Genomic DNA, 27,712 nt, shown 5'->3' with positions numbered 1-27,712 from the left:
GTTAATATTGTTCATATACTCTTACAGAATATGTTTAGAGAAGTTAGACTGGTTAAACCGGTGTTTATGTTTTGTTTTTATTCAATTTTCCCTTAAGGGGTTACACATTTTTGTCATGATGAAAAAAATCGAATTTTTGTAAATTAGATATTCTCAAACTACATACGCTGAGGAAAATTTTCTCAAAATTTCATTAAGATCGGAATACTAAAACTTGAGTTACAGCGATTCGTAGACCGCTACCCATTGACCACTCGTAGGCGGTGCGTAGTGTTTGATACGCTAGACCGTTGACTCGCTGCAGCGACAGTAAAACTCGATTATCTCGGAATTGTATTTTGTTGAAAAGTTCATTTGCGGCGACCACGATATTTCAGGAATTAATTAATCGATCAATCTGAAATTTTCACTGGTTGTTTCTTATTATATCAGCTACTCTTAGTAGGAAATTAATTTCACTGGAATGACCACATCATTTTTTCCAATCGGAAAACTCAATTTGTGCTGCGTGTGAAAAATAAGTTGGGCAATAATGGGTTAATATACCCTAAAAATTTTAATTTATTGCAAAAAAACGATTTTTCGAAACTTTCGGCACTAAATTTTTTTTTATGTGGTCATTTTTCAAACGATTTTAAATTTTTTGAGCGTTTTAAAAAAAAAAAGAAATAAGCTTTCCAACGATATGCTATGTTGCGTCCTTTTGTTAAAAGTACTATGCGGTTTTGGGACAACAATATGAAAATTATTATTATTTTGCTATTTTTTCATTAAAAATATGAAAATTACCCAACATTTTTATTAGAATGCGTCTCTGTTCTAATAAAAATTTAAGGAGAACATTTAATTCCGTGTCCAAAGACCTATTTATCATTAATATCGGTTGAAAAATGGCAGAGTTATTATTTTATTTCCAAATTAGAAACTTGCTTGCATGAACTTTTAAGGGGACGGTCTCGTATAAAATGTTCAAAAAATAGTTTTTTTTTCTCGATTACGTATACATTCAAAAGTATGTGTGTGAACTGTGAACATGAAATTGAATAAAATAACGGAAGATATAATTATAGCATCTTATAGAGCGAGACAATCCCTCACTAACCCCTTAAGAGCTCATGCAAGCATGTTTCTAATTTGGAAAAAATAATAACTCAGCTATTTTTCAATTGATTTTGATCAAAAATAGGTCATTGGATGCGGAATTAATTGCTCTCCTAAATTTTTTTGATAAAATGAAGACGTTCTTTAATAAAAATGTAGAGCAATTTCTCCTTCTTTCCAAAATACTCAAAAAATTCAAAATCAGTTTAAAAATTATCACGCAAAAAGTTCTTTGGTGCCGAAAGTTTCGAAATTTTTTTTTTGCACTGAATCAAGATTTTGGGGGTATACAACATTTTTCATAGATTGTTTTGTGTTGCATTTGATGAGATCTGCAACCTATTCTAGGTCTCTTGAAAAGTACAAAATCACTGTAGCACCGTGTAATTAGTGTCGGCTTCGGCGTATGCTAAAAATTACCGGTGGCAACGGCGTGGTGAACCGGCGCACATGTCTAGTTAAAACGAAATGGAAGGCTCCTTGAAAATCGTTCGATCAAACAGAATATTTGTTAATCACTGAGCAGCCGATTGAGTGTCAGCGTAGTCAGTTTACACAAAAATACCTCTCTGGTTGATAATTTTAGTAAACACGCCACAAGGATATAAATACTCTCGCTGTTAGCTTTGCGATTTGCATACATGGATCCAACGATCAAGGGTTCCTTATACCGAAAAGCAATTGTGCCTGTCAGTCGTTCCCATAATGGTGGCTTGAAATATTATTCCGGACCGATAAAAATAGCCGTTGAATGTTACCCCTGATAGGAAATAATGATCAATTTAAAACCCAAATCTGTATTTATGTGAGCTATTTGCAGTCTTGGATTGGACCGAAGCATTGTTTTCGAGAATTGCGCATCGCTCGTTTTCGATGGCCTCCAGGTGCTCCGTTCCACGATCGATATTAGCATACCTACACCGTTGTTTTCTTGCGGTTCGTTTTGTTATGCATCCTGAGGCGGTAGTTTTTCGGTTTTATTTATTGTGACAATTAACACCTCCGGTTCTACCTTGGATATAGCTTGGCTACGCCACGCTTCTTTGGTGCATACTTTGATTTTCAATTTTGATACAATACAGTTCTAGACACAAGGAAGCACCCCGGATATAACCAAACTGTTCCTTTTACGAAATTTATATGTAGTTGAAAATAAAAATGACTCAGAAGGTATTATGAATAATCTTACCGTATCAGCGAGAGAAGGTCCCTTTCGCGCACATTCAGCGAATAGTTCGGTTTGGCGGCCATTTCGCACAGCAGCTTCGGGAGGCACGCTTCACGAAGCGAATTCTTCAGCCGTTCCTTGTTCGCTACCGTGTCGAGCTGGACGGAGTTCAGGGTGCTGCCGGCCGCGCTATAGGATCGCCGGCTAGAGATTTCACCTTCGGCGGAACTGATTTCTGCGTATGTGCACACATTCGCAGCAGCAGCCGGGTCGGAAATGGAAAGAGGAAAATAAACGAATTAATCAGCGGGGCCAAGGGCGATCGCATTGGTTTCGGTTTTCACTTGATGAGTTTTTTATAAGCAAATTTTCATGTATGTATTGTAAGGTGCATGATAACATTGACTAGCTTTGACCATGGAGCAAACATTAGTCACGCATACTGGTCATGGTGTATAGTGTACCTAATAAAGCAATGACAGAAAATGCTCGAAGAAACTGGGATTTATTTTGTGATCCCAGGACCATCATCCAATTTAGGCGTTGATATCGTTAGCGATATAAACGTGCAACTGTTTGCGTTGGTTTTTTATGCCAGAAAGTGTTGAACGCCGAAACCTCAATAAATCCTATTTGTCGAAAAGCGCTTGATCTCATCATCATCAGGCGTTGAGGTCGGCCAATGAACGTTTGATTTGAAAGTAGAATATATACACGAGTCTGTCCCCGGATTACACTGGCTATGGCATAAATCTCCAGAACTCAGCTCAACCAGTTGTAGTCAGAGTGGTCAGTATATAAATGATAAGCAAACAAAGGTAAAACTTGCTGCCTCATGCTGATGATACGCGTTTACATGTATCAGAAGAGATCCCACGTGAAACAGAATCCAAACATCATTATTCGCGTGAAACGGGTTTGTTGATGCCGGTGCCGACCGGTTGCAGTGGATTTTATTTATTGCCAATGTTTTTCAGCTGCCGTTTGGGCTAGCACTGCTACCGTAGCAGATACATAGAAGCGTTGAAGATATGTTATCGGTTCTGCATTTCACAGAATGCTCAATAATGTATGCATTGTAGAACTGTTCGTATTAATAAAAAAATATAATAGCCTCTTGATTTGGCTGTAATGTTTAAAGTGATCATAAGTAAATTTATTGTAAATCAATCACATAGTGTCTATACTCAGATCAATGATTCGAGACAAACACCTACAAGATTGGAACATAAAATAGACATGAGGTAGACTGAATAAAAAAGTGAAGGTATATTTAAGGACAAACTACTACTACTACTAACCCTGGTGTAGTAGCCCTGGTGAAAAATATTCCTTACATACATACCATACCTTTAAAGCCTTGGTTGCAACATACGATCGAAGCACTTTTAATTGGAAGCCGACTCTTTCTGTTATTTAAGTCGCCCAAACTCACATCTTTCGGATGCAAATAATGTTCAAAGAACTATGGAAAACTTAATAAATTATTGCATTTAAGTCAGAACCATATTAAGACTGCAACTGAAAGGGCCCTGCTATAAACTTAGGCTGATTTTTAATCACCAATTTCAGTTCAGCATTTGTCACCAACTAGTCACCATCGACCGGCTGTAATAGGTTTGACTGTAGACGCATAAAAGCAGTGGATATTCAAAAACAACATGCACCTGGCGCAACTAATTGAAAAGTGGATGGCAAATATGCGAATGTGGCCACACAAAGATGTTTGCTAAAATTCTGCTGTGTCATGCTGATCATGCTTGAATGAAAATCACACACAAAACAGAATATATTTTATTTTCTTTCGTGTTTATACCTGTCCCTAACAGTTGCAACATAGTTGCTATAACTAAAAACACTCAATTTTTCAACAGCAATAGTCTTTCTTGAGACTCAATCATTAAATAAAAGTGGGGAAATATTTCATTTTTCCAACGAGTCTGAATCCACCAAGAAAGGACATGTGCCAAAAATTAAAAAGAAACAAAAACAGGTAACTTCTTCATCCGAAAATCCAACTGGTTGTAGCACCTCATTCGATGTTTTATTCGAATGCGAAACTGAAGAAAGTTGTAAATTCCCATACATTGTAATGCCAATACGCAATCTCCTCCACCGATTCTTCCGGATGTGGAAGCCTCTTTTCAGCTTGATCGAAAAGAAGAATGTCGAGTTACAGCGGATGGATTAATTTGCCAAAAACATCTTTTTATGTATCTCACGGAGGAGATATATAAATTTTATTCATATGATTTCAAGATATATAGATCATTCAAGGCTGCCTTGAAAGAATTACCGCATGGTCAAGGTTTGGATGAAATATCAAACGAATTGAAAATTTTTATTAGAAGTAGCATTAGAAACAATTATTCGCAGGTTATCTGCTAAGACTCCAGGAGAACCTGAAATCCAATCCCAAGAGTTTCTGGAAGTACGTCAATGAAAAGAGGAAAGAAAGCGGAGTTCCTAATACTATGGTCAATGGGGATGAAGAAGAAACCTCCACAGAAGGAACTTCCAATCTTTTCCATGAACACTTAATCAATGTCTTCCAGCATCGATAACCTTCGCTAGAATTCCATCTTAAATGCGGCGAACAATGTTCCTTGCTTTCCATCCATGGATATTCGAACCTTGTATCCAATTCTGATGTCCTAGAAGCATGATCACGACTCAAATGCTCATCAAATCCTGGTCTAGATGGCATTCCATCAATAGTTTTAAAAAATTGTGAAGCTAACGTGGCGTCTCCATTGTCATTTGTATTTAACCGCTCGTTATCTTCAGGAACATGCCCAGACATCTGAAAAAAGTCATTCGTATTCCCGGTGCACAAGAAGGGTAGCGAGTGTATCGTCTCGAACTATCGTGGTATCGCAGCTTTAAATGCAGCATCTAAGCTACTCGAGTTACTAATTGTGCATTTCATGTCGTACCTAACATTATATCTCCGTTGATCAACCCGGTTTTATTCCTAAGCGCTCAACAAATACCAATATAGTAATTTATACTTTCTTTATCATCCAGAAGATGGAGAAAGGGCATCAAACGGACGTTATCTTTACCGATCTGTCTGCTGCATTTGATAAAATGAACCACGACATTGTTATAGCGAAACTTAAGCGATTCCAAGCAAAATTTCTGGACTGATTCTTACCTAGTAAGTCGCGAAACATCAGAGAAAATAAGTGACAGTATCTCTGACACATTCACCATTCCCTCGCGCGTACCCCAAGGAAGCCACCTTGGGCCTCTCTTAAAATAGATAAAATGGATAAAATGGCTAAAATGAATAAATTGAAAATGAATAAAATGAATAAATCTATCGATCTTATCAGCACCCGATTTTATCTACCCCGATTTTATCAGCTTTTTGATCCGATTTTATTATCTTCATATGAAAATTGATAGTTTGATGGGCTCTAGCAGACGAACCAAGTTGAATTCGAATAAATCCTTTCTTGGGCATATATTTCTTATTTTAGAGATCCGAAAAATGCAAAAATATTTTTTTTTTAAATTTTGCGCTGTCAGACCTCCTTAAGGGGAACTTAAAGTAAATAATCAGAAAAGGTTGCGAGGCTATATCCGTTATACCAAAGAAGAATATTTTATGAGCTTCGGTTCATTAAAAAGACAGAAAAATATGTGTCCCGATTTTATCAGCCTAAAATTCGCCAAGAGGCTGATAAAAACGGGTTTTCACTGTAACGGTTTTTCCAGAATTCCTCCTCAAAATAAATTTTGACATTTGGATTTTGAGTCCTAATCATATGTTTGTCGAGACTTACTCGAGGAACCAAAAAATGAAAATAGAAAAAAGTTTGAATTTTGGAAAAATGGCGTCGCAAAACCCAAAAAAAGCTCACTTTTCTTCAAAATACTGGCGAGAATTATTTTTTTATTCAGTTTTCCCTGGTTCATTGCCTGGCTATACTGCCCATAAAAGCATAAGAATCCCATTTGAATTTTTTTAAGAAAATGAGTTATCTGTTGGATTGTATTCTGAATCAGCACTGAATCACAATGAACAAATAAGATTACCAGGTTTGTTATGAAAATACCGAAAAAATACCAAAACATGGTTGTCCCATCTATAAGGCTCAATGAGAATGTAAATCTTCAATAGTGTTTTTCTCGGCTTGCTGTTTTTCAATATGGGACTCTTATGCTTTTATGGGCAGTTCACATATTATGCATTTTCATAAAAAATAGAATCAATCCGAAGAATAGTTTTTGAGTTATCATATCCGCCAATTTGAAAAATGCGGTTTCGGAGAACGATAGATCTGCGAGTATGACAACAAATACGCGCGAGGAACACATTGCTGTTTAAACCCAAAGGAGGTCAGCGTGGCCACCGAGATTGCCCGAGACTATTACAGAGGTTAAATTCAATCAGTTTAGCAAATAAAACAAATCGAGTTTTTACCCACTACATTAAACGGCCCTCTTAATGATATTAAAATTAAAAAATAATAAAACTATTAAAATAAAAAAAATCATAAGACTAGTATAATAAATAAAATAAATTATTTTAGTAAAATTAGTTATTGAAAGTGATAAAACCAATAAAACCAACAAAATTAATAAAGTGGAAAAAATTATAAAAGGAATAAAATAATTGAAATGGAATGGACGAATTGAATAAAATAAATACACTGAAAAAATAAACGAAATTTATAACAGGAATAAAATGAACAGAATTAATAATGTGGATAAAATGACCAAAATGAATAAAATTAATAAGATCAATGAAATGGATAAAATAAGTAAAACAAATAAAATAAAAAAACGAAATGCATAAAATAAGTAAAATAAATGAATTGAATATGAAAAAAAATTAAATAGAATAGAATGAATAAAATTAGTTAAATGATAGAGGAATAAAAGGAAGAGATAAAAATATAGAGAATAAATAAACTATATAATAAAAATAAAAAATAAAAAATTGTTCAATACTTAATAGGTTATAAAATAATAGAATGAACTAAATTGTGCCAAATTAATAATATGGATGCCATGATTAAAAAGAAATGAATGAAAAAAATTAGTAAAACTATTAAAATGAAGGAACTGTATTATAAGTATGAACTGGAATAGAGAATAAAATGCATAAAATGAAAACAATGTATAAAAGAAGAAATGCATGAAAAGAATAAATCGTTCAGAATGAGTCCAAAGAAGAAATCGAATAAAATAGATCAAATGAATAAAATGAACAAAAGTAATAAACGGAATGCTGAATTAAATGACTGATTAAAATGAAATGATCATGTATTTCAAATTGTCCAATATTCAAAATGAATTAAATAAACGAATGAAATCCATAAAATGAATAAACTGAAGAAATGACTATATGGACTGAAATTTAAAACGAAAATGATAAAACAAATTAGACGGACTTGAGAACCATTGTTTCAAAAAGTTGTGAATTGTGTGAAAATCGCATTATTTATAGAATTGCTAAATAAAATACCATGCTCTTTCTAGTGTTTCCATTCTTTTCTGTTTTCTCCATTACGTTTTCATTCTTTTTTCTTGTGTTGTTTAATTAGTTACTAAGAAACTAAAACGTTTAATTTAGTTTGGTATTCAAAAATGTCGCTTTGGTCACAGATTTATGAATTGTATTTATAATTGTTTATTTATTTATTTATTTATTTATGTATTTATTTATTTATTTATTTATCTATTTATTTTTTTATTTATTTATTTATTCATTTATTTATTTATTTATTCATTTAATTAGTTATTTATTTATTTTTCATCTTGCCTACATGGTCCACATAAAAAATAATAAATATAATTTTATAATTATATGAATATAATTTTGCGTCAATTAGCCAATGCACAGGTGGTCCAGGAAGCGTGATTGGCTCGACACAATCCTTTTTGCTGAAGCGGTTTTAGGGTGCTTCAAAAATAATCGATGTAACAAAAATTCTAGTTGAGATAAAACGATAGAGGGAAGTGGGGCAATTCGGACCACTGGCCAATTCGGACCCTCAGCTGTTTCTCAGCTATGGTAATATTATGTATATATCAATTTCATTACTGTCATGTAGCTCTGCTCTGTGTCACAAAATATTGCGGTTCTCAGTTTTTGTGCGCGTGCGCTAGGAGCAAATATTGCTTTGGAGCGCTTTTTTTTGGAAAATGTGTAAGCCGAAAAACAAGATTTTGTTGGCAACAACAATTAATTAAATCAAGTGCATTATCGTGATTTTGGATCTACTGGATAATATCTTTTATCTATATCCTGTTTTGGGCGAGACCAGGGATGCGAACATTTGCACAAGCCGTACAGCCCGCTACAGTGACGCATCACTACTGCTCTTACCAGTACGGTAGCCAAACCGAGTACACTTTTCCGTACAGCAGTAAAATAATTGTTTTGCTGCTGTACTCCGATTGCTCGGTGAGAGTGTGGCGTAGTAAAGTTTGCCCTCTCGCTTTGTACACTTTTCTCTGCACAGTCAAAGGGAGAGGCCCGCACACGAAAGCGTTGATGCCGGTCGTGGCGTAAATGAACCGCATTCCTGGGGGTGGGTGTAGCGTAGTTGGTAAATCGATTGCCTTGTACGCAGCGCACCTGGCTTCGAGTCCCGACCCCGCACATAGGGTTGGAAATTTTTTATGATTTTTTTCTAACCCGAAGAGGCGAATAACTATAAGGTTAAAACCTCTATAATCGAATTAAAAAAAAGAACCGCATTCATTGTCATGGTTTGTGATTAAAAATATTTAAAAGTGTAAAATAAGGAAAGCGAAGCTGTACCGCTCGCGTCTGGTGGTTGTACTGGGGGCAGTATTTTTTGTCATGTTACTGCTTTGCACACAGGCTGCCATACAGCGCTGGGTGTCCTGCACTAGCGGATGTAATGTAGGCAGAAATATTACAGCCGTAGAAAAGGTATAGGCATTTTGCATCCTTGGGCGAGACTATCAACTATTGCTTAGGCTAAAATAGGAAATCATTTCTATTGCAAGAAATCGAAATGAAATGGGTGGTCCGAATTGGAACAGGGTTGGGGTAATTCGGACCTTTCATGTACTGCAATTGATCAGGCTTTTAGGAAAAAATATTTGTTTGTGATTCGGTTGACATGATTCAGTTCTATAGTTCATAAACCCTTACTAGAATTGGCCCAGTTCCCCCTACTTTCATCCAGAGCAATTAATTATAAAAATTTTATTGAAGATGACAACTTTGTATCGCAAGCCGTTTTTATTTTAGAGTTGTTTCCATAACACAACTTAGGGTGTCTCTAAACAGTTTTTATGCACATTTTTTAATGCAATTTTTCTCACAAAAGTGATGTTCCGAACGCTTCAAGACCAAAATTAGGGGCAACTTTTGCTGAAAGAAGAAAGTTTTATCCTGCTTGGATCGTGATTTTCACTTGTTTTGCTTGTTTCATATAATTTTTATCGACCGTTTGGATCGTTGGTACACGGAACCCCGAACTGGATAGCTTATTAGTTACGAAGCGTATGTAACATACTGCGAATGAGTCCTAGCTGTATGGAAATGATTTTTTTAAACTGCTTGTATTACTCAGAATAGCCGAATACTACATTCACAGTAAAAAAAGTTAAAACATGTTATAATAATTTGCAACAAGAAAAATGTCATCAAGATAGCGCTAAAGCGTGGTTTACCGCTATCTTGGTAATATTTTTCTTTTTGCTAATTATTACAACGTGTTTTAACTCTCTGGTATGAACATAGCATAAGGTTGCAATGATAACTAAAGAACATCCATTCAGCATGTGCATGTTTTTCACAATACTACGTCTTCGCATTCTATTCCTTTTGTTACACGAAGAAGCTAGAGAAAGCATATGAAAGGTCGATATTCAAAGTCGCATAACCGCCAATTTTTCAAAACTCGTTTTATTTATATTTTTGGCATCTAAGCTGATGCCGTCATTTTGGCGAGAGAAGCAAGTCAAAATTTTCAATAGTTTTATTGTGAAAATTTGTGAAAAATTGCAAACCTTTTTGACCCAGTGCCAACCATATTTCTGTCAAGGTAAATATTCCGTCTTGTTTTTGTCGTGTACCAATTAATTAAATACAAATCGTGAATTTTATTATATTTTAACATTAATTTACAAACATTTTGGTTCATGAAACAATGATTTAGGTCCTATATTTCCGGAGGAATTCGTGGTTAATCGCGTCGCGAAAAACAAGAAACGCTATATCTGCGGCAAGGAGTTCACGACGGCTTTGGGAAAACGCATTCCTGTGATAGTGATTCCCAAAGATCTAATACATTTTCTGTGGTATTTAACGCTATTATTAATCAAAAAAGTTTGTCCAAAGAAATATTGCATATACACACGAATTTCGTCTTGCGTTGCGTTGCGTTGCGAAGCACGGTGCTATTCGTAGATTGCATACTAACGATTATCATGTTGCCTATAGGTAGTTCAACTCATCTTGCTTGTGAGATAAATGATCGGAAATGAACTTTATCTCTTTTGAGTTCAGTAAACCAATAGCATGAGAATCATTATTGCCGGCCACGACCATCTTCACCGATACTTAGGATAGGGTAGAAAATGTTGATGTAATACCTACTTAGAGAAGGCCCCCGACTCAGCGACGCTTCCATAGGTATTACGGAGTTGGATTGAAGGACAGGTATAGGTCTAGGATTCGCCACAAGCAGGAAATGCGACCTTGAAATGAATGTTTTTATGCGGTGGGATGGTTAGTCTTCGAGTATACGAATGCTCAAAGCAAAAAGACATTTATTTATGTTTTTCTTGCGTTTAAACTCTGGATAGCCGGCCATCGAGAGTAATTACCTTTTTCCCTGAACTACAGCAATTTGAACTCCAAACAGCCGGCTGTAGGAGTATTGCTAAAACTGTGAGTTAATCTTATATCTATACTCGATATTCGGTACGATCGCGCGTGGTTGGAGAAAGACTAAGTAAAGTGGGAAATGATCGAGAAGCAATATCAAAAATAAACAATTTGTGACATTTTAGAGTGAATCGCGTGAGTGAATGAAAACAACATCTATATAAGTACGATTTTTGCCGGAGACAACACTGATCGACGTTTATTATGATGTTTCCGTACCCGAACATATCGGCAAATTCACATTTCTAAAATTTTATGATAGACGCGCCAAATAGCAAAATAAATTGCGATCTTGCAAGCTAACTACGCGCGGCGTTCGGTTTCCAAAGTCAAAGGAGAAAGATAAACATAAACATGTATATACACACGAATTTCGTCTTATCGACAAAGTAATATCAAGAGAAATTCGTTTTATCGATAATCTCGAAATACCGACCAACGAATTCACGAAAACATAAGAAATATATGTATATGCTTTATGTTATTTATTAAGTGAGCATTTTGTGAAGTATCTTGATTATAAAATTGCCAAAAATGAGTTAACACCTTTGCAAAGCTTATTTCTCTGACTACCACTTCGTGAAGCTTTGGTATACGGCTTTGAACTACCCCACTCGTCTTATACGTGTTCAATTTTCAAGTAGTCGTAATTTCCTCAATTTAAATCGAAATCGTTTCAAACTTTAATAAGTGTCGTGTTATTTTACAACGAACAAGTAATCGTGAGCTTTTGTTTTAATAGTAAAAATTAAAAAATGCGTTTTTTTGTCCTCCCGTAAAAAAGCTAAGTGGCGGTTATACAACTTTGAATATCCACCCTTCATATATTCACTTCACACATACTCCTTTTGTACACATTATTAAGCTTTATGACACACAACATATATCTTTTATTGAAAAATGTGGGCAGACATATAATTGAAAAGTTGCCGGTCCTATCCTTTTGGAATCTTGCTCTTACCGGCAGTGTTTGGAAAATGTCATTTTGCAATCAATAATATTCAGTGAAATAAATTTTGCTGGACCGCTGAAAAAAATATATCTTGTTAGGAATCATTTAAACATTGATATACAGTTTTAGTGGCTTTGCGATATTGTATTAAAGTTTCTTATTCCCAGTTCCCCTATGTTGCAGACATTCAAAACATGAATCTGGTGCAATCAATTGCAAAGCGGATGACAAATATGTGAACGTGGACACACAAAGATGTTTGTCAAAATTCTGCTGTGTCATGCTGATCATGCTTGAATGGAGATCAAAAGCAAAACAGAATTAATTTTCTTTTCTTTCATGTTTATACCTGTCCCGAGCCGTTGCAACATAGTTGCTACGATTAAAACACTTTAGACAAAGGCTGCGTGCGTATGATTCGGTTTGAAGAAAACTTAACACCATACACTCTACCATATAAGAGCGTGGTCGACGATACTTTTCGTCTATGATATTTACTACAATGGTAAGTATTTTTATTTCAAATTATTTTTTGACACTTTGGATCACCCCTAGCGTCAATTGTAGCATGGCATCTTTGCAACATACTTCCGATAAGATTTTTTGTCTACTTTTAACTGTTCCTATTTGACGTGAAAGCTCGTTAAAATTTTACACTATTCTTTCACGAAGCCTAGACTTGACGAATGCGTAATCATTTTCGTTGGAATTAGCATCGGATGACTATGTCAATCAATCTAAAGTGACGATGTGATACCATTCCTTCCGAGCACTGCAAAGCCTACCTCGATGCTTAACCCTTTCATGCCCAACTTTTTTCTAGTGCATGTAGGGTTTCAAAACTATTTTCCTTGAAAACGGTTGGGTCAAGAAACACGAAAAGCCTATTTTCATAAAGATAGGTGCTTCCATGGCAGTGCTAGAAGCTGGTCAATTTTTACCTTCCAATGCTCAATACAATTCTCCTAGAATAATTACAATAGTCCAATTATGTAGAAAACGTAGCCAACGACAGTCTAAATTGATAAGTTTTATCAGTTTTCAATAATATTGCACCAAAACGAAGATATATGAAAAAATCATTATCCGTCGTCAACATAAACTGTCCCTGGCAGCACTGCTCCATCGGAATCCAATCAGACTAATTGCAATAACTTCAGTTCTAGAGCTGACCATTGTCACTGTTAATACTCAAATTAAAGGCAATAATCACATTAATGAGCCTTACTTGTTTTTGTCAGCAAATCTCACCTCAATCAAAAGTTATAGCTGTTTAAAAACGTTGTTGTCCACAAACAACATGGGCATGAATGGGTTAAGATCGTCATCCTATTGAAGAATCCCATCCTCGTTCCCATTGACGAATCAGTGTTTCGCATATTATTATTTCGAGGTACTTTTAAAGTTGTTACATTTAATATATTTTTCAGTTATTCCTTCACTTAGTGGCAATAATACAATTGAAATTGGTGAATTAAACCAATAAATTTTTAAAATTGTGTAAAATGCCAGAGTAAAATTATAAATTTCACGAAATTTCATAATTTTATCAATTCGTAGATCTCCAGCCTCTTTTAGTCACACATTGAATCGTACCGTTCTTCGCGGTCATACTTTTGTTGCTAACGTTCTTATCTAGCAATCGATCGACATGCTTTTCTTATGCATAACATCGGGCAGCGTCTTAACAGGTACTGAAAGTTAAACAATTTGCTGAATCTTATCACTGTAAGAAGATTTTCTGCTCCTTAGGATTGTATATAAATGACTCTATTAGAGGTTCCGTTGATTTTTGACACTTCATAAAGCTGGATAACAAAACTTTTTCTTTGCTGTTTAAAGCATCCGCAGTCGTGGGGTACACTATGTACAGATGGTGGACTCCAAAATCATCATTATTCAACGATGATTTTCCACAACAAATTCTTAGACGGTTTTCTTCATTAAAACCGTTTCGAACTGTTTTCCAACTATAGTTATTGAACAACTATATATCACAGTGATGGTTTCTTTTATGAAAAGTATGAAAATGTTAAAATAGTAGAAATAATCAAAGTTTTATTCGAATTTCGAACTATTCAGTTTGGTTACCAGTTGCAAAAAATAAAATTACTTGCGTTTGCCGCAAAATCGTCTGTTGACATATGTTAAATAGTCGAGTAACACGGCTGATATAGGAAACTTTTATTTATTCAGGTTATGCAAATTTTGGACGAGGTCGAAGACCTCACAGTACGACCCTTAGGTGACGAAAAACACACCCCAGACCTAATAAATGTGTTTAGACAGCAGCAACCTTACAGTACGTACATGGCGTTACATCAACTAGTTACTCTTTTCTTCCACCAAAAAAAAGTCAGCCAAACGACCTACCGTTTTCATTACCGGATCTCGCGTTGCTTTCAATGTGGCTCTGGCCGCTGCTGCTACTGCTGCTACTTGCGAACCCGGCAGTAAACCCAGTGAGCAGCGGTTTATCCTGTTCGTCTTTTTTAGCTCCTCCATAGCCCAGCAAATCACCGAATATGATGACGGCAAAACCCATCGCGAAAATTATTCGAAATCGCCACGCAACCTCCATTTTTCACTGCGTGCTATGTTCTAGGTGTACAATTCAATTCGGCTCCAACTTATTAAGCTTTACAATGCACCCAGCAAAACGAAGCTTCCTTGATCACAACAAACGCCGCCGATTCGTATCGAGTGTACTTCGATTGAGTAAGTTACCTTCACAATCACCGATCCATTGTAACACGAAGTTGCAATCGCAAAACTGGATTAAATTACCTTCTCACATTAATTTACTTCACTAGCTGCACTCTCAGAAGTGCATACACCCTTTCACTTAGTGCAATGTCCGCACCAAAACAAAACAAAAAACTAAGAAGATCGTCACTTCAAAACGTGTTCAAAATAAGGCGCAGATATGTGACCATAGACGCGAAGCGGCATTGATTGCGTCAGGTACTCAAAATTAGACAGATCGATGACCAATCGATCACCTTCGAGGCTTCCAAGCACCATGGATGGGATCGAACAAAAAAGCACACCGCCAAAAAAAAACACAGGCACCTACCCCATACAGAAAAATTGTACTGACCGAAGTCTGCGATGTTTGAACGTTCACTGAAGCTGGGTAGCCGATTTGTTGTTTTACGTTACCTGAACCTGGGAGAAGTTGCTCTCATGCTGCTTAGCTACAGTGTACAGACAGGCCTAAACACGCCGCCGTCATTCTCGCTCTCCTCACGCGGTAGTTTTGTTACCTGCCTGACTTGTCCGCCAGCGCAGCAGCGGGTCAGAGCGATTGAGCGGGTTTTTTACTGTTCGAAGCCTCCAATTGCATGTTCGATCAGTTTGCTTTCGCTTTTGCAGTGATCGTCAGATTCAGAGCTTTTCATAGAGGTTCATTTGGTACACAACCTGCGGGGGAACGTCACAAAGCAAGCAGTCTGCTTTGCGTTGTTGTTTGTATCGGTTTAGCGCGATTGAATGAATATATGCAGAAGCACGGTGAGTGAACCTACAGGTGTCGCAACGTCAGCGTAGTCGCGTAGGATAGTAGATCGCTTTTTGTGAAACATGATGAACTGAATGGGAATTCGATATCGAGTAGAGTAGGGTACGCTGCTATTTAGTTGTTGAATTGAGAGCAGTGCTAGAAAATTCACATTAATAGATTAAAATAATTGAATTAATTGAATAAATAATTTTAACAACTAGTTTGAAACTTGGTGCTACACTAGATCAAAGCGTTTGATTTGTGTGAATGACTTATTTGGGGGTAATTCAGACCTCCTCGATTTCTCAGAAAATCGTAAGACTTTCTGACTGTCGTACATATTCGTAGAAAGCGCCATTCTGAAATATTAATTTTGACGGATGAATCTCACTCTGCAGTTTTTTTTTGAAAGGAGATACAACGTGTTTCATGTTATCGCCATCCTCAAAGCAAAAATCATTATAATGGTAAAGCCGTGGTTAAAATATCTAACAAAAGTAAAAAATAACCAGTAAGTGTTTTGGGAAGCTTGATACTCCTATTTTATGGAATGATTTTTGTTGTGTGAAAACACAGATATTTTCAAGATGCTCACCACTTTTGTGTAAAATGAGTGCGCGGGGTTTTTCGGACCCCCTATTCCATCAACAACCGTTCAGCGCAAGGAGTTTTTATTCTCAGGTGATACGATACTCAAAAATGCCGATCAGCGAAACGACAGATACCAACATTGTATCGATTATGTTGGCTATTTTCGGCAAAGTTGAGACTAAGAGAAACGAAAGCAATGAAATTGTAAGACGGATAAGTATTCTAGAGCGAATCAGTTATAAACTTAGAACGGAAAACTAGAACTAGGCAGGCTCATATGGGCATGATCGAAAGGAAATGTGAAGAATTCTTTGCCTTCTGCAGAGTAGGAGTTGGGCGTTGCACCCAAGTCTACCGCATGGTCTATAGTAGAACATAACTCATCATCATGTTTTACCGCCGACGCCGGCAAAAAATTCTTCACAAATCCTCGCCTAGAAAGACCATGCGATCATTCTTCTCCCTTTCTGCTAGCATCCAGTCGTGACGTATGCATTCAATCGACACCAAGCTATCGGTGTCGCACCGATCCTATTGTGATTGAACTACTTATTGATTTTTTCGTTCCACACACACGGATGGCTGATAGCAATTAATGACACAGCTCAGCTAGCAGAAATCGATTTTTTTTATCTATTTTTTTACCAACTAGTTTATATGTTACTATGTTTTAATTGCCGCAAGGTTCTACTGTATCGATTTTGTTGGCTATTTTCGGCAAAGGCAAAGAATTCTTCACATTTCCTTTCGATCATGCCCATAGTTCTAGTTTTTCGTTCTAAGTTTATAACGGATTCGCTCTAAAATACCTATCCGTCTTTCAATTTCATTGCTTTCGTTTCTCTTAGTCTCAAATTTGCCGAAAATAGCCAACAAAATCGATACAGTAGAACCTTGCGGCAATTAAAACATAGTAACAGATACCAACATTGTTTACTAGCTCTCTCCATATGTTTGCTTGGATTTCAGTAGGTAAACAAAGTTGGTCGCTGTCATCTTTCTTCCCCGCAGTCTGCTGCACGCTTGCCTCACTCCTCACCTAGTCACTGCTAAAGACAAATCACCTTAGAACTCTAATCACCTTGGTTCAACGATTGGTGGCTGCGCACACGATTGCACACACCACAGCAAGGATTTTTTTTATTTCTTAAGGAGTTTATTTCATAGGTGAACATAATTCCATCGTAAAAAAATTTAAAAAAAAATGGTCTTAATTGCCCCGTAGGGAGGTCTGATTTACCCCTAGCACTGCCAAGGAGTAGTGCAAATGAATTTTTATGGCTCCAAATTGTAGTTAACTAACTGTAACTAACAATTAGGACATTTGACCAATAAATTCTTTCACATCTATCCACCTTAAAGGGCGGTTTGCTTAGGTAGGTCCAGTGATGTACCGATGGGAAAAATTTCATCTTCCCGGGTTTTTATTTTTGGGTTTTAACCGGGTTTTTTCCCAAATCATTTTAACCCGGACGAAATATGGGTTTTTTCGTTTTATCGAATGTATGATGTTCATTTAATGCTTTTAACCTTTCGGCAGTCGCGCTAGTGCACTGAGTGCACGCTGAAAATCTAGCGAAATCGTCTTAGGGCACCAGCGGCTGCTCGTTCCATTCCAGTGGGCCATTTGCGCGACTTCCGGAGGGTTAAAGAATCTTGCATTTACATTTGAGAGATCGAAAATAAAAGTCGCAAGGATAAAACATACTTTGTAGAACCCACTCCAGATATCTTAGCATATAAAAATGGAATATAAACATCAAGCGTAAAAATCGGACAGAGATGCTTGAGCATGAAAAACGCTTAGAATATTCTCACCCGAAAAAATCGGCAAGGATGAACATCCAGTATAATTCGCTCACGGGAAATTCCGTACAACGTTACATTCAAGTTTAAAAATTGTATAAAGAAAAGTCCTTTTTAGGAACCGGATATACTTTTTTTCGTTTTTAATTCTGTAGGACATAATCGAAAAGCTCCTGGCCGATTTTTAAACTTGAAGTTTAAATCCAATTTTCACATTCTAATATATTTATAACGGGTTTTACCAAGCATTTTCTGTTCCTGCTACTTTAGTTTTGGTCCATTCCATATTTAAACTTGTTTCATATAATACTGGAAACAATAGTCATTGTTACTCAAACTAGTGAAAATTAGAATAATCGTGTGATGCCTAAACTACGTTTATTCTGCTTGTTACTCATTTTAGGGGTTGCTATACTTTTAGCGAAATGAGGTAGGTATTCATACAAAATTTAGAAAATACCTATTTAGTTCGGTGAAAAGTAAAAGTGAGTAATATGCAGAAAGCGAGTGGCCTTGACATTCGTCATTAGTATGAACCGTAATCAGAACTCTCACGAATCGCAATCCGAATTCTTTCGGCATCAACTACATCAGCAACAGTAGAAAAAATGTTTAGTACGTTTAGGTGGATTCATAGTAAGAAACGCAATCGATTTAGCCCAAAACGTGTTGAAAAGTTTTATCACTTATTCAACCACAATATTTGCAAATTTGTTGGATCACCGCTATAGCAATGATTCAATCGAGGAAAATCATTCAGAATTCATATACATGCAAAACTTTATGACAACAATGCTCATAAATAAAATAAAAGTGTTTGGATAACAACACATTAATGTTCAATTACTAATATATCACAAAATTGCAAAAAACCCAATCTTCCCGCGAAAAAACCGTTTTAACCGGGAAAAAACCTTGGGTTTTTTCCCCAAAATTATAAAAACCCGATTTGGTATATCACTGTATACGTGATACAGGATAGTCAACAGACGACGTTTGATATCCATATAAATAGTATAAAGTTGAATATGTAGTAGTATAAAGTTTAAATATGGTAACTTCGCTTCAGAGTCGACAGAAGTAAACAATATTAGCAAAGATAGCTTTCATAACTAAAACCAAAACAAAAATCTCTTGCTCATTATGATCGATCATTTTTTGCAAGAGTCTTTTGCATTTTCTCGAGCATCTCTCTGAATTGTGCGCCTCACACCTTGCATTTTTGCAGTTATGCTTTGATCCACTTCTAACCTATATTATCAAATGTACACTGTGCAACGTTCTTGCAGTTCCTGTGACAGACCTTCTTTCTTGTTTTTCATATGAAAAAAACCTTTTAAATTGAATGCAAGGGAGCGTCTTGCACGTCCGCACAACATACTACATGTCGTGTTAAGCATAGCCACAAACGCGGAGAGCGATCTTCACTAGTTCATTAGCCATAAGTTTGATCTCCCGCATCGTCACAATACGAATGCCATTTTTTTTGGGGAAATGTTCTCCATTTTAAAGTCATTTGGCATCAAAAATAAAAAATACAAATTTGATTTTAAAATTTTTTCATTTCAGTTTATATGGGAATTTGCCTTGTGATTGCACTATTCAACTCGTAACTCCGGAACCGGAAGTCCAATCAATAAAAAAAATCAATAGCAGCCGATGGGAAGGTTGTACCTTACTAACTTTGCGCAAATCGGTCCAGCCATCTCTGAGAAACAGAGGTCACATTTTTTCCACATACACGCATACATACACACACAGACATTTTCCGATCTCGACGAACTGAGTCGATTGGCATATGACACTCGGCCCTCCGGGTCGGGATTAGATTGACGAATTTTCGAGTGAATGTTTTTAGCAAATGTTGAAAGTTATGCATTTTTTGGTGAGCAGTTCTATGCTTCATAGACATTAAATCAATTTTAACTTCACTTCCTATTAAATAAAGACCCTTATTACAGTACATCTCTACAAAAGCGAGCTCAATTTGAAAAGAAATCTGAGGATTATGATTGATTACAGTCCTCTGGAATTTTCCATTGGAATGTTTTCAGGCAGGAATTTGATATTGATGCTATTAGACAACTGTGAAATCAAGACCAATAGATCAGTTACATATCAGGACCCCATTCCGACATTTTATCAAAAGTCCTCATGATGTTTACAACAACAGGTTATCAATGTACGGATCAAATAATTGTTATTGTAATATTAAATTAAATCTGTCAGCATCAATAAATTTTCAACTTCAATTCAATTTTTTTTTGGTGTTGGGCCCTATAGTGTTAAACCCCAAAACCTTCTCTTGGCACGCCGTTGCTTGGAGTTATTTATGTCGCTTTTCATTTTCCGATATGTTTGAGATCGATCCGATGGTTATAAGTTAGAAAAATTGCAGTCAGAAGGTTCGCACAAATGAACACTTTTGCACTGATAAGTCATCAAGTTCCTTCCAGACAACTTGGAAGTGTTCGGTGATTATTTCTAGCGGTTGTAGATAGAAAAACGAAATACAAAATTCGTTTTATCGAAATAATGTTTGGCTTATTGCAATGGATTATTACTATTTTGAACAATAAATAGGCGACAAAGAGTAATCCACAAACAACAAGCCATAACTTTTAAAGTATTCAAAATAGATATTTGAAGTCTTCAGTAAAGTTATTCGCAAAAGTAAGAGCTACAAATTTGCTGAAGGCATCATTTCGATATAATCACTTCCAAGAAAATTTGTGAAAAAAATCTCGCTCATAAGAGGATTAATCAGCAAAAGCACAATACCAAAAGAAAGGGCATATTCCCTCCATTAAATTCTCCGAAGATCCTATTGACCTAAAATAAACCGTTTTGGCGTTAATAATAGATTACATGTTTTTGGTCATATTTCTGGCAATGGGAAATGATAAAAATCTTTCGTCCTCATTTAATGTTAAATATCTCTTTTGATAATAGTTCGATTTCGACAATCTATAGCTTGTTCGCAAGGTATTCATGTAAGCTGCCTAAAAATATATAAATTGTTAATCTTTCAGTGTTCCATTTCGGCAACCAATTCAAAAAAAACTGCAAAAAACGCCATTTTTACACATTCAAACATTCATATCTTGGAAACTAAACATCAGAATCAAAAATTAATTAATAGCGTTCTTACTGTTTGATAGGTCTTTCATTTAAAATTGGTTTGGATAAGATCGGTTCAGCCATTGCTGAGAAACACGAATGTGAGTTTGTCCGTTACGTACGCACACAGACACACAAACAGACATTGTCCCAAATCGTCGAGCTGAGTCGATTGGTATATAAGACTCGGCCCTCCGGGCCTCGGAAAAAATCTTGAAAGTTTGAGCGAATTCTATACATTTCTTTTATAAGAAATGTAAAAAACATAAAATGACTGCCAATTTTCTCCAACAACTCAACTTAAGCACTTCCAGCGCACAGTGGGAAAAAATGAACTCAAACCGAGACTTTTTTTTGAAAATGCTGGATGACTTTTACCATGAAAAAAGATCTGAAGAACTGATTGCTAGTATTTACGACGACCGCACGGTACGCTATCATGCCCGTTTTGTCCCAATTCCTCCTTTCATGTTTATGTTCAAAAATGAATGTATAACCCGTAAGAAAGTTGAATACGGTTGACCAAAATAAGTATTTCTTATGTAAAAAAGTTCAGAGAATTGATTGAAGATAATTAGAATGATCTCACGAAACGTATACATTAGGGTGACAATGATTTATATGAAAACAAAAATTTCGCAACCTACACCCCCTAGCGTCGTTCCAAATCATGAAAAAATTACACTGTCCAAATTTGAGCGAAATCGGTAAACCCTAACTCCTCCCCCAAAGAGCTTAAAGTTTGTATGGGATTTTTGGCCAAAATGTATGGGGAAACACTCGCAGTTCACAAAATCGCCGCTAGAGGTCGCTGTAAACTTCCGATCACTGACCTAGGAAGGAGTTAAGATTTTGAAGATATGCTGAACAAGTTTGTCGAAGACTGCAAGACAATCTAACTAACCGTTAAAGAGTTATTAACGTTTAAAGTTGGATACTGCTGCTTAACATTCGCGAAGGGCGTACTCCGCTTATCTCATGTATGTGAACCACGAGTGAAGGTGGGACAAAGTTAGGAAAATCTCATATATCTCTGAAACGATGAGAGATTGAAAGCTATGATGTTCCACAATGTTGTAGAGGAATAAAAGGACTTTTTGGTTTCACTAGAAAGTTTCAGGATTTCTCCGCAAGGTGGCGGTAGTGAGCCAAGCAATTTAAAGGGAATACTCCTATCTATATAACGGTAAGAGATGGAGCATTTGAATGTTCTATAAAGTTGTAGAGCAGCAAAAAATATTTTCTTTTCTCATTTGAAAAATGCAGAATTCTATCACATGGTGGCGCGAGTGATCAAAATTAATTCAAGGTAATACTCCTATCCATACAATGGCAAGAGAGAGTGCAATCTGATGTTCTGCGAAGCTATAGAGTATTTCAAAGGCTTTCGTGTCTCGTTGTAAAAATAGAATTTAGGCCGCTTAGTGGTGCAAACAGCATAGAGTATGAACATATTTTAATACACCTTTTGAATGTATTTTATTTTTTTCGAATTTTTACTCCTATTTCTTGTGCAGAGATTCTTTTATTATACATAACATGTTAAAAATTTTTCTTAAGACTATCATGCTATGATAAAACTTATATTCTTAAATTTCTTCGTAACCCCATTTATATTTCTCCTGTTGCATTCATTTATATAGCATTTTTAATCTTTTTAACTAACTGTTGACTAACGTTAAGAGCGCTCTTGTCTCAGAGATGTCGTTTGTAGTGCCGCGCGTCAGTGCTCGTTTATTACCTCTCGCAGAAGAAGCGTACACAATGCGCTGTGAATCCAGTTAGACTGGTATTGGTTGCACGATTACAGGGCTGATAATTTGGTGATAGATGAGAACTACTAGGGTCATTCACTTATAACTTAGAAATAGGCTGCTCGAAATATATTCTGTTTTCTTACGCGGACTACAGGGCTTAAGTACTATATTGTGCTAGAATATTGCCAGCCTGGGATAAATACCTAAGTAGGCTACAATCCAATTCGCGCTGTGCTTCTATTATAGCATCCCCCCTTTTTGCAAATAAGTAAAGCGTGCATGCCAATTGCTCTACCTGCCCACCATATCACCACATCACCAGATATTTGAATTTTGCTTTTGCAGATCTTCTAGAATGGGTGGATCGTCTCGACAGTTGGGTATTTTATGCGGTTCATCGCGCATGTTGCTCGCTATCGCCGGAGGAATATAGTGTATATTGTTGTCGTCGGTGCTCGTTGGTCGCCTCAAGGCGTGCCATGTGCTGCGAACCCAATTCAAATGATATTGGTTATACGAGTACAGGACTGATATTTTGGTAGTAGGCGAAGGATACTACGCCCATTTGAAGACCCGATGGTCAATTTTTCGTCGTATCTGATACCACACAAAACTTCCAAACTGAACAATTCAAATCAATACTTTGGAATTGTAGTTCATGTGAGGTCATAGAAATAAGGATTACCATTCCACAGTAGTCCAGACTGTAAATTTAGCAGGAATTTTTAAAATTTTTCTAAATCTAAACAACTTAGCCTTAATAAGTCTTTGCAGAAGTTTTCGTAGTTTGTGGGTTTCTTCATTTTGTTAAAAAAAACAGATAGGGTAATTGTACCAAGATCAAAAAATAACTTTTTAATTATTCCAGCTAGAGCCAAATAACCTTCAACGAAGTTGTAGAACGACAAATCTTGGAAGTTTACTGAAGACATGTGAGCTCTACCTATCATACTTTTCATTTTACAACTTATACTTTTATTTTAAAATTGAAGGTTAGGGTGTTTCTTAGTGTTTATCAGAAAAACTGTTTTAGTCAAACAACTTTTGCGGTATTGATTTAAAAGTGAAGTATTCTACAGACAACTTTAAGATTGTTTTAAGGAAAATAACTTGTTTCATGGCAACTATTTATATCTGTTTCATGGTAACTATTATATCTAACTATTTTTGCTGATGAGTTATGAGCACTTTTTCGCCAACAATAACAATATCACTCATTGGGGCAAACAAATAATAATTCTTTTTCAAGTATAACTAAGGTCATTACTAGAGTTATAATTGAGCAAAAAATAACGAATACGTTATTTTCTAAAAGTTCATAATGTTTATTACAAAAATTCTATTTTTGATATTATAAGTTCTTATATCTTTTGAATAATAGAACCTAGCGTTTTAATGTAAGTGGTTCTAATTTTTTTAAAGTCTTAAAATTAACTTTTAAATGGTTCGAGATAGAGCTTCGTAGAAAATAAAATTTTAAAAAACTGGAACTCTATGTCGTGTATTTTCCATTTTACAAGAAATTTACCAAAAAATAGGATGTTTCTTAACAAATGGTTTTCTTTATATAACTTTAGCAGTTTTAATTTTTCATAAGGATCACGTAAGAAAAACTTTCAGATATTTTGAAGGAGAGCATTTTGTTTCAATGTACCGAACCTCTAGCATCTCTCTTTAGAAAGTTATATATACTTTTTACTAAAAATAAACTCTTTTATGAGTAAATATTGCAATACGTAAAAAATATTGTATTTGCCATTTTTTGCGATCTATACTACAAAGCATGCTATATCACATGACAACAACGGTATTTAATGTTAAGTGTCCTAATCGAAGATAATGCTATATGAAAAAGTTATATTTTTTTTATAAAAAAGTTCTCATACCTTTCAAACGAAAAATTTTTGTTAGTTGGAGTTTTAAAGAAAATTATGCACCTTTAAATAATCTTGTACCCCTGCACATAGGGTACTTTAGTGTAAAATGAAAACTTTTTATAGAAATAAAACCGTTTTTAAGGAACACCTTACAGCTTACATTTGGATTTGTCGGGCATTGGAAAGTATAAAAGCTAGAGCTTGCGTGTCTTCAGCAAATTTGGCTAAAATGTGTTGTTTAGCAAATTTGGCTAAAACTCTATCTCGAACCGTTCAAAAGTTTCATTTTAAATATTGCTAAAGTTAGAACCACCCTTGCTTCTGTTTAAAGCAAAATAAAGGGCTTGTAAAGTACAACAACTTTGCAAAACATATTGTAAGGCTAAATCATTTAATTTTAGCAAAAATATAAAATTCCTGCTAAATTTACATTCTGGAGCCCTGTCCTTTCAAAAGTACTAAGTAACTCAACAGCGACATTTTTTCTAGGACCCCAAAGTAAGCCAAGTAAGTGTGCTTTTTCGAAAATTGTACCGCGGCGGAACCCATTATACTATGAAGCGCTGTTCCGTTTTTGTCGAGACTAACGACTTATCATTCAATATACGGGCCCTTTTCAAAATTTCAGGATGAAAGTCGTGTAAGGTTTGGAACGCTCATATCTTTTCACATCATACTGCATGGAATAATTCAATTTTCGGAATTTGTCGAAAATAAGTTCAACAATGTTGTATAAAATTTTGAGGTATGTAGGACATGCAATAATAACGAAAACCTGTTTTGAAAAATCTTTCGAAAAAAACTACTTGGAAATGGGTAAAAGTTTCAGCTCATCTCGGTCAGAGCCTTCAATATGATGCAATTTCGTGCACCGAACCACACATCTTGAACAAAATAATTGTAATTTTAGTCGGTTTCTACTAGTCGACCTAGTTGAATAACCGAAGACTACATTTCAACATTTTTCCTGCATTCGTGAACGTTTTTCCTATTAAATTGCTGTTTTAGGCTTTTAAAATTATATTAAAAAATTCTCATTTACAAAACAAACATAAAAGAGGAATTGTTAAGGTATGAGAAAAATTAATTCCAATCAATTTAAAAAAAAAATAATGACAATCGGTTGAGTGGTATTTCAGGAATCGTGATCACGGGAAAACCATCTTTTTAAAAATCGGTATTTCGAGATAATCGAGTTTAAAATTACCACTGCGCTTGGTAGACGAAGCACGCCTGGAAGTGCTGTAACTTTCGATCTATTTCTCGGATCTCTATAAAAATTTGGAAAAATATTCTCAAGGAGTTGTACTTTCAGATAAAGTAATAAAAAAATACGATTCTTTGAAAAATAAAAAAAGGTATGTAACCCCTTAAGCTTCATACACACAGTATATATGCGTCCTTATTCCAATTTTAATAACGAGACACGAAAGCCTTTGAAATACTGTATAATTTCGCAGAACATCAGATTGCACTAGCTTTTACCATTGTATGGATAGGAGTATTACCTTGAATTAATTTTGATCACTGGCGCCACCATGTGGTAGAATTCTGCATTTTCAAAATATTTTTTGCTGCTCTACAACTTTGTAGAACATCCAAATGCTCCATCTCTTACCGTTGTACAGATAGGAGTATTCTCTTTAAATTGCTTGGCTCACTACCGCCATCTTGCGGAGAAATCCTGAAACTTTTCAGTGAAACCAAAAAGTCCTTTTATTCCTCTATAACTTGGTGGAGCATTATAGCTTTCTATCTCTCATCGTTTCAGAGATATATGAGTTTTTCCTAACTTTGTCCCACCTTCACTCGTGGTTCACATACATGAGATAAGCGGAGTACGCCCTTCGCGAATGTTAAGCAGCAGTATCCAACTTTAAACGTTAATAACTCTTCAACGGTTGGTTGAATTGTCTTGCAGTCTTCGACAAACTTGTTCAGCATATCTTCAAAATCTTAACTCCTTCCTAGGTCAGTGATCGGAAGTTTACAGCGACCTCTAGCGGCGACTTTGTGAACTGTGTTTCCCCATACATTTTGGCCAAAAATCCCATACAAACTTTAAGCTCTTTGGGGGAGGGGTTAGAGTTAACCGATTTCGCTCAAATTTGGACAGTATCATTTTTTCATGATTTGGAACGACGCTAGGTGGTGTAGATTAGTGATTTCAAAAATGGTCGTTTTATTGTCACCCTAGTATACATCCATTTTATCACAATTGTCCGAACAATTAAAGTTCGAAGTTAAACCGAAGTTGGTTTTTTATTTCGGTAATTCGCTATATGCGGCTGAGGAAAAGTTGTAATTTTTTGTATGAAAATCCAAGTTATCATTTTAATATAATTAGACTGACTGTCCGAAACGTGTGCAGCCGTTTTACCCCAATTCATCCCTGATAAAATGGGGACATTGACAAAATCGGGCCATATTTTTTTCTTTCTTTTTAAGAGACCGAAGCTCTTAAAATATTTTTCTTTAGTCCCTAGATATAGCCTGATAACCCTTTCTGATCATTTGGTTTAAATTTTCTTTAAGGGGGTCTGACCGCTGTCAAAAAAGTTAAAGTTTTTATTTTTGTATATTTCGGATCTAATTACTGTCCCGTAATTCATCTTAGCACCTCTATTCATCCCATCCATTTAAACACATTAGTTAGAGCAGTGTCTGCTACCTCTATTTAACGCATTAGTTCAAATGATGGGATGAATAAGAGTGCGTTGTACTCGACTTTTAACTTTGCTCTAGCGCGAGTATTTTACATTTTCCAAGCCAGATTTTTTATTGATCTGCTTGTTAAGAACGAAGCAAAGATGGAATGTAGGAATGAAGACCGCGTAAATTGAAGAATTCGCGTTAATGGGAGCTTCGTTAATGGATACCGCATAAATTAAAAAATTGCGTAAATGAAAACCGCGTAAATTTCAAAATCCGCGTAAAAAGCTGCTTAAAATGTA

At 35.7% G+C, this 27,712-nt stretch overlaps 2 protein-coding genes across 5 annotated transcripts in view; one reads left to right on the top strand and one right to left on the bottom strand.

Moving 5' to 3' along the window:
• LOC131691985 (uncharacterized) overlaps positions 1-15,265 on the bottom strand; it is a 49,282-nt gene extending 34,017 nt beyond the window's left edge. Inside the window, exons 1-2 of the mRNA XM_058978803.1 lie at positions 14,479-15,265; positions 2,291-2,504 (exon numbers count right to left, since the gene is read on the bottom strand). Coding sequence (XP_058834786.1) covers positions 2,291-2,504; positions 14,479-14,686 — 422 coding nt within the window. The 5' untranslated portion in view covers positions 14,687-15,265. The remainder of the gene's footprint in view (positions 1-2,290; positions 2,505-14,478) is intronic.
• The window catches only part of LOC131691972 (pikachurin), a 788,885-nt gene that overhangs the window by 392,132 nt on the left and 369,041 nt on the right, over positions 1-27,712 (top strand). The window lies entirely within an intron of this gene.

Source organism: Topomyia yanbarensis, chromosome 3 (genome assembly GCF_030247195.1).
Source record: "Topomyia yanbarensis strain Yona2022 chromosome 3, ASM3024719v1, whole genome shotgun sequence".
Lineage (NCBI taxonomy): Eukaryota > Metazoa > Arthropoda > Insecta > Diptera > Culicidae > Topomyia > Topomyia yanbarensis.
The sequence above is the reverse complement of the archived record's forward strand: the minus strand, read 5'-3'. Positions and strand labels throughout refer to the sequence as shown.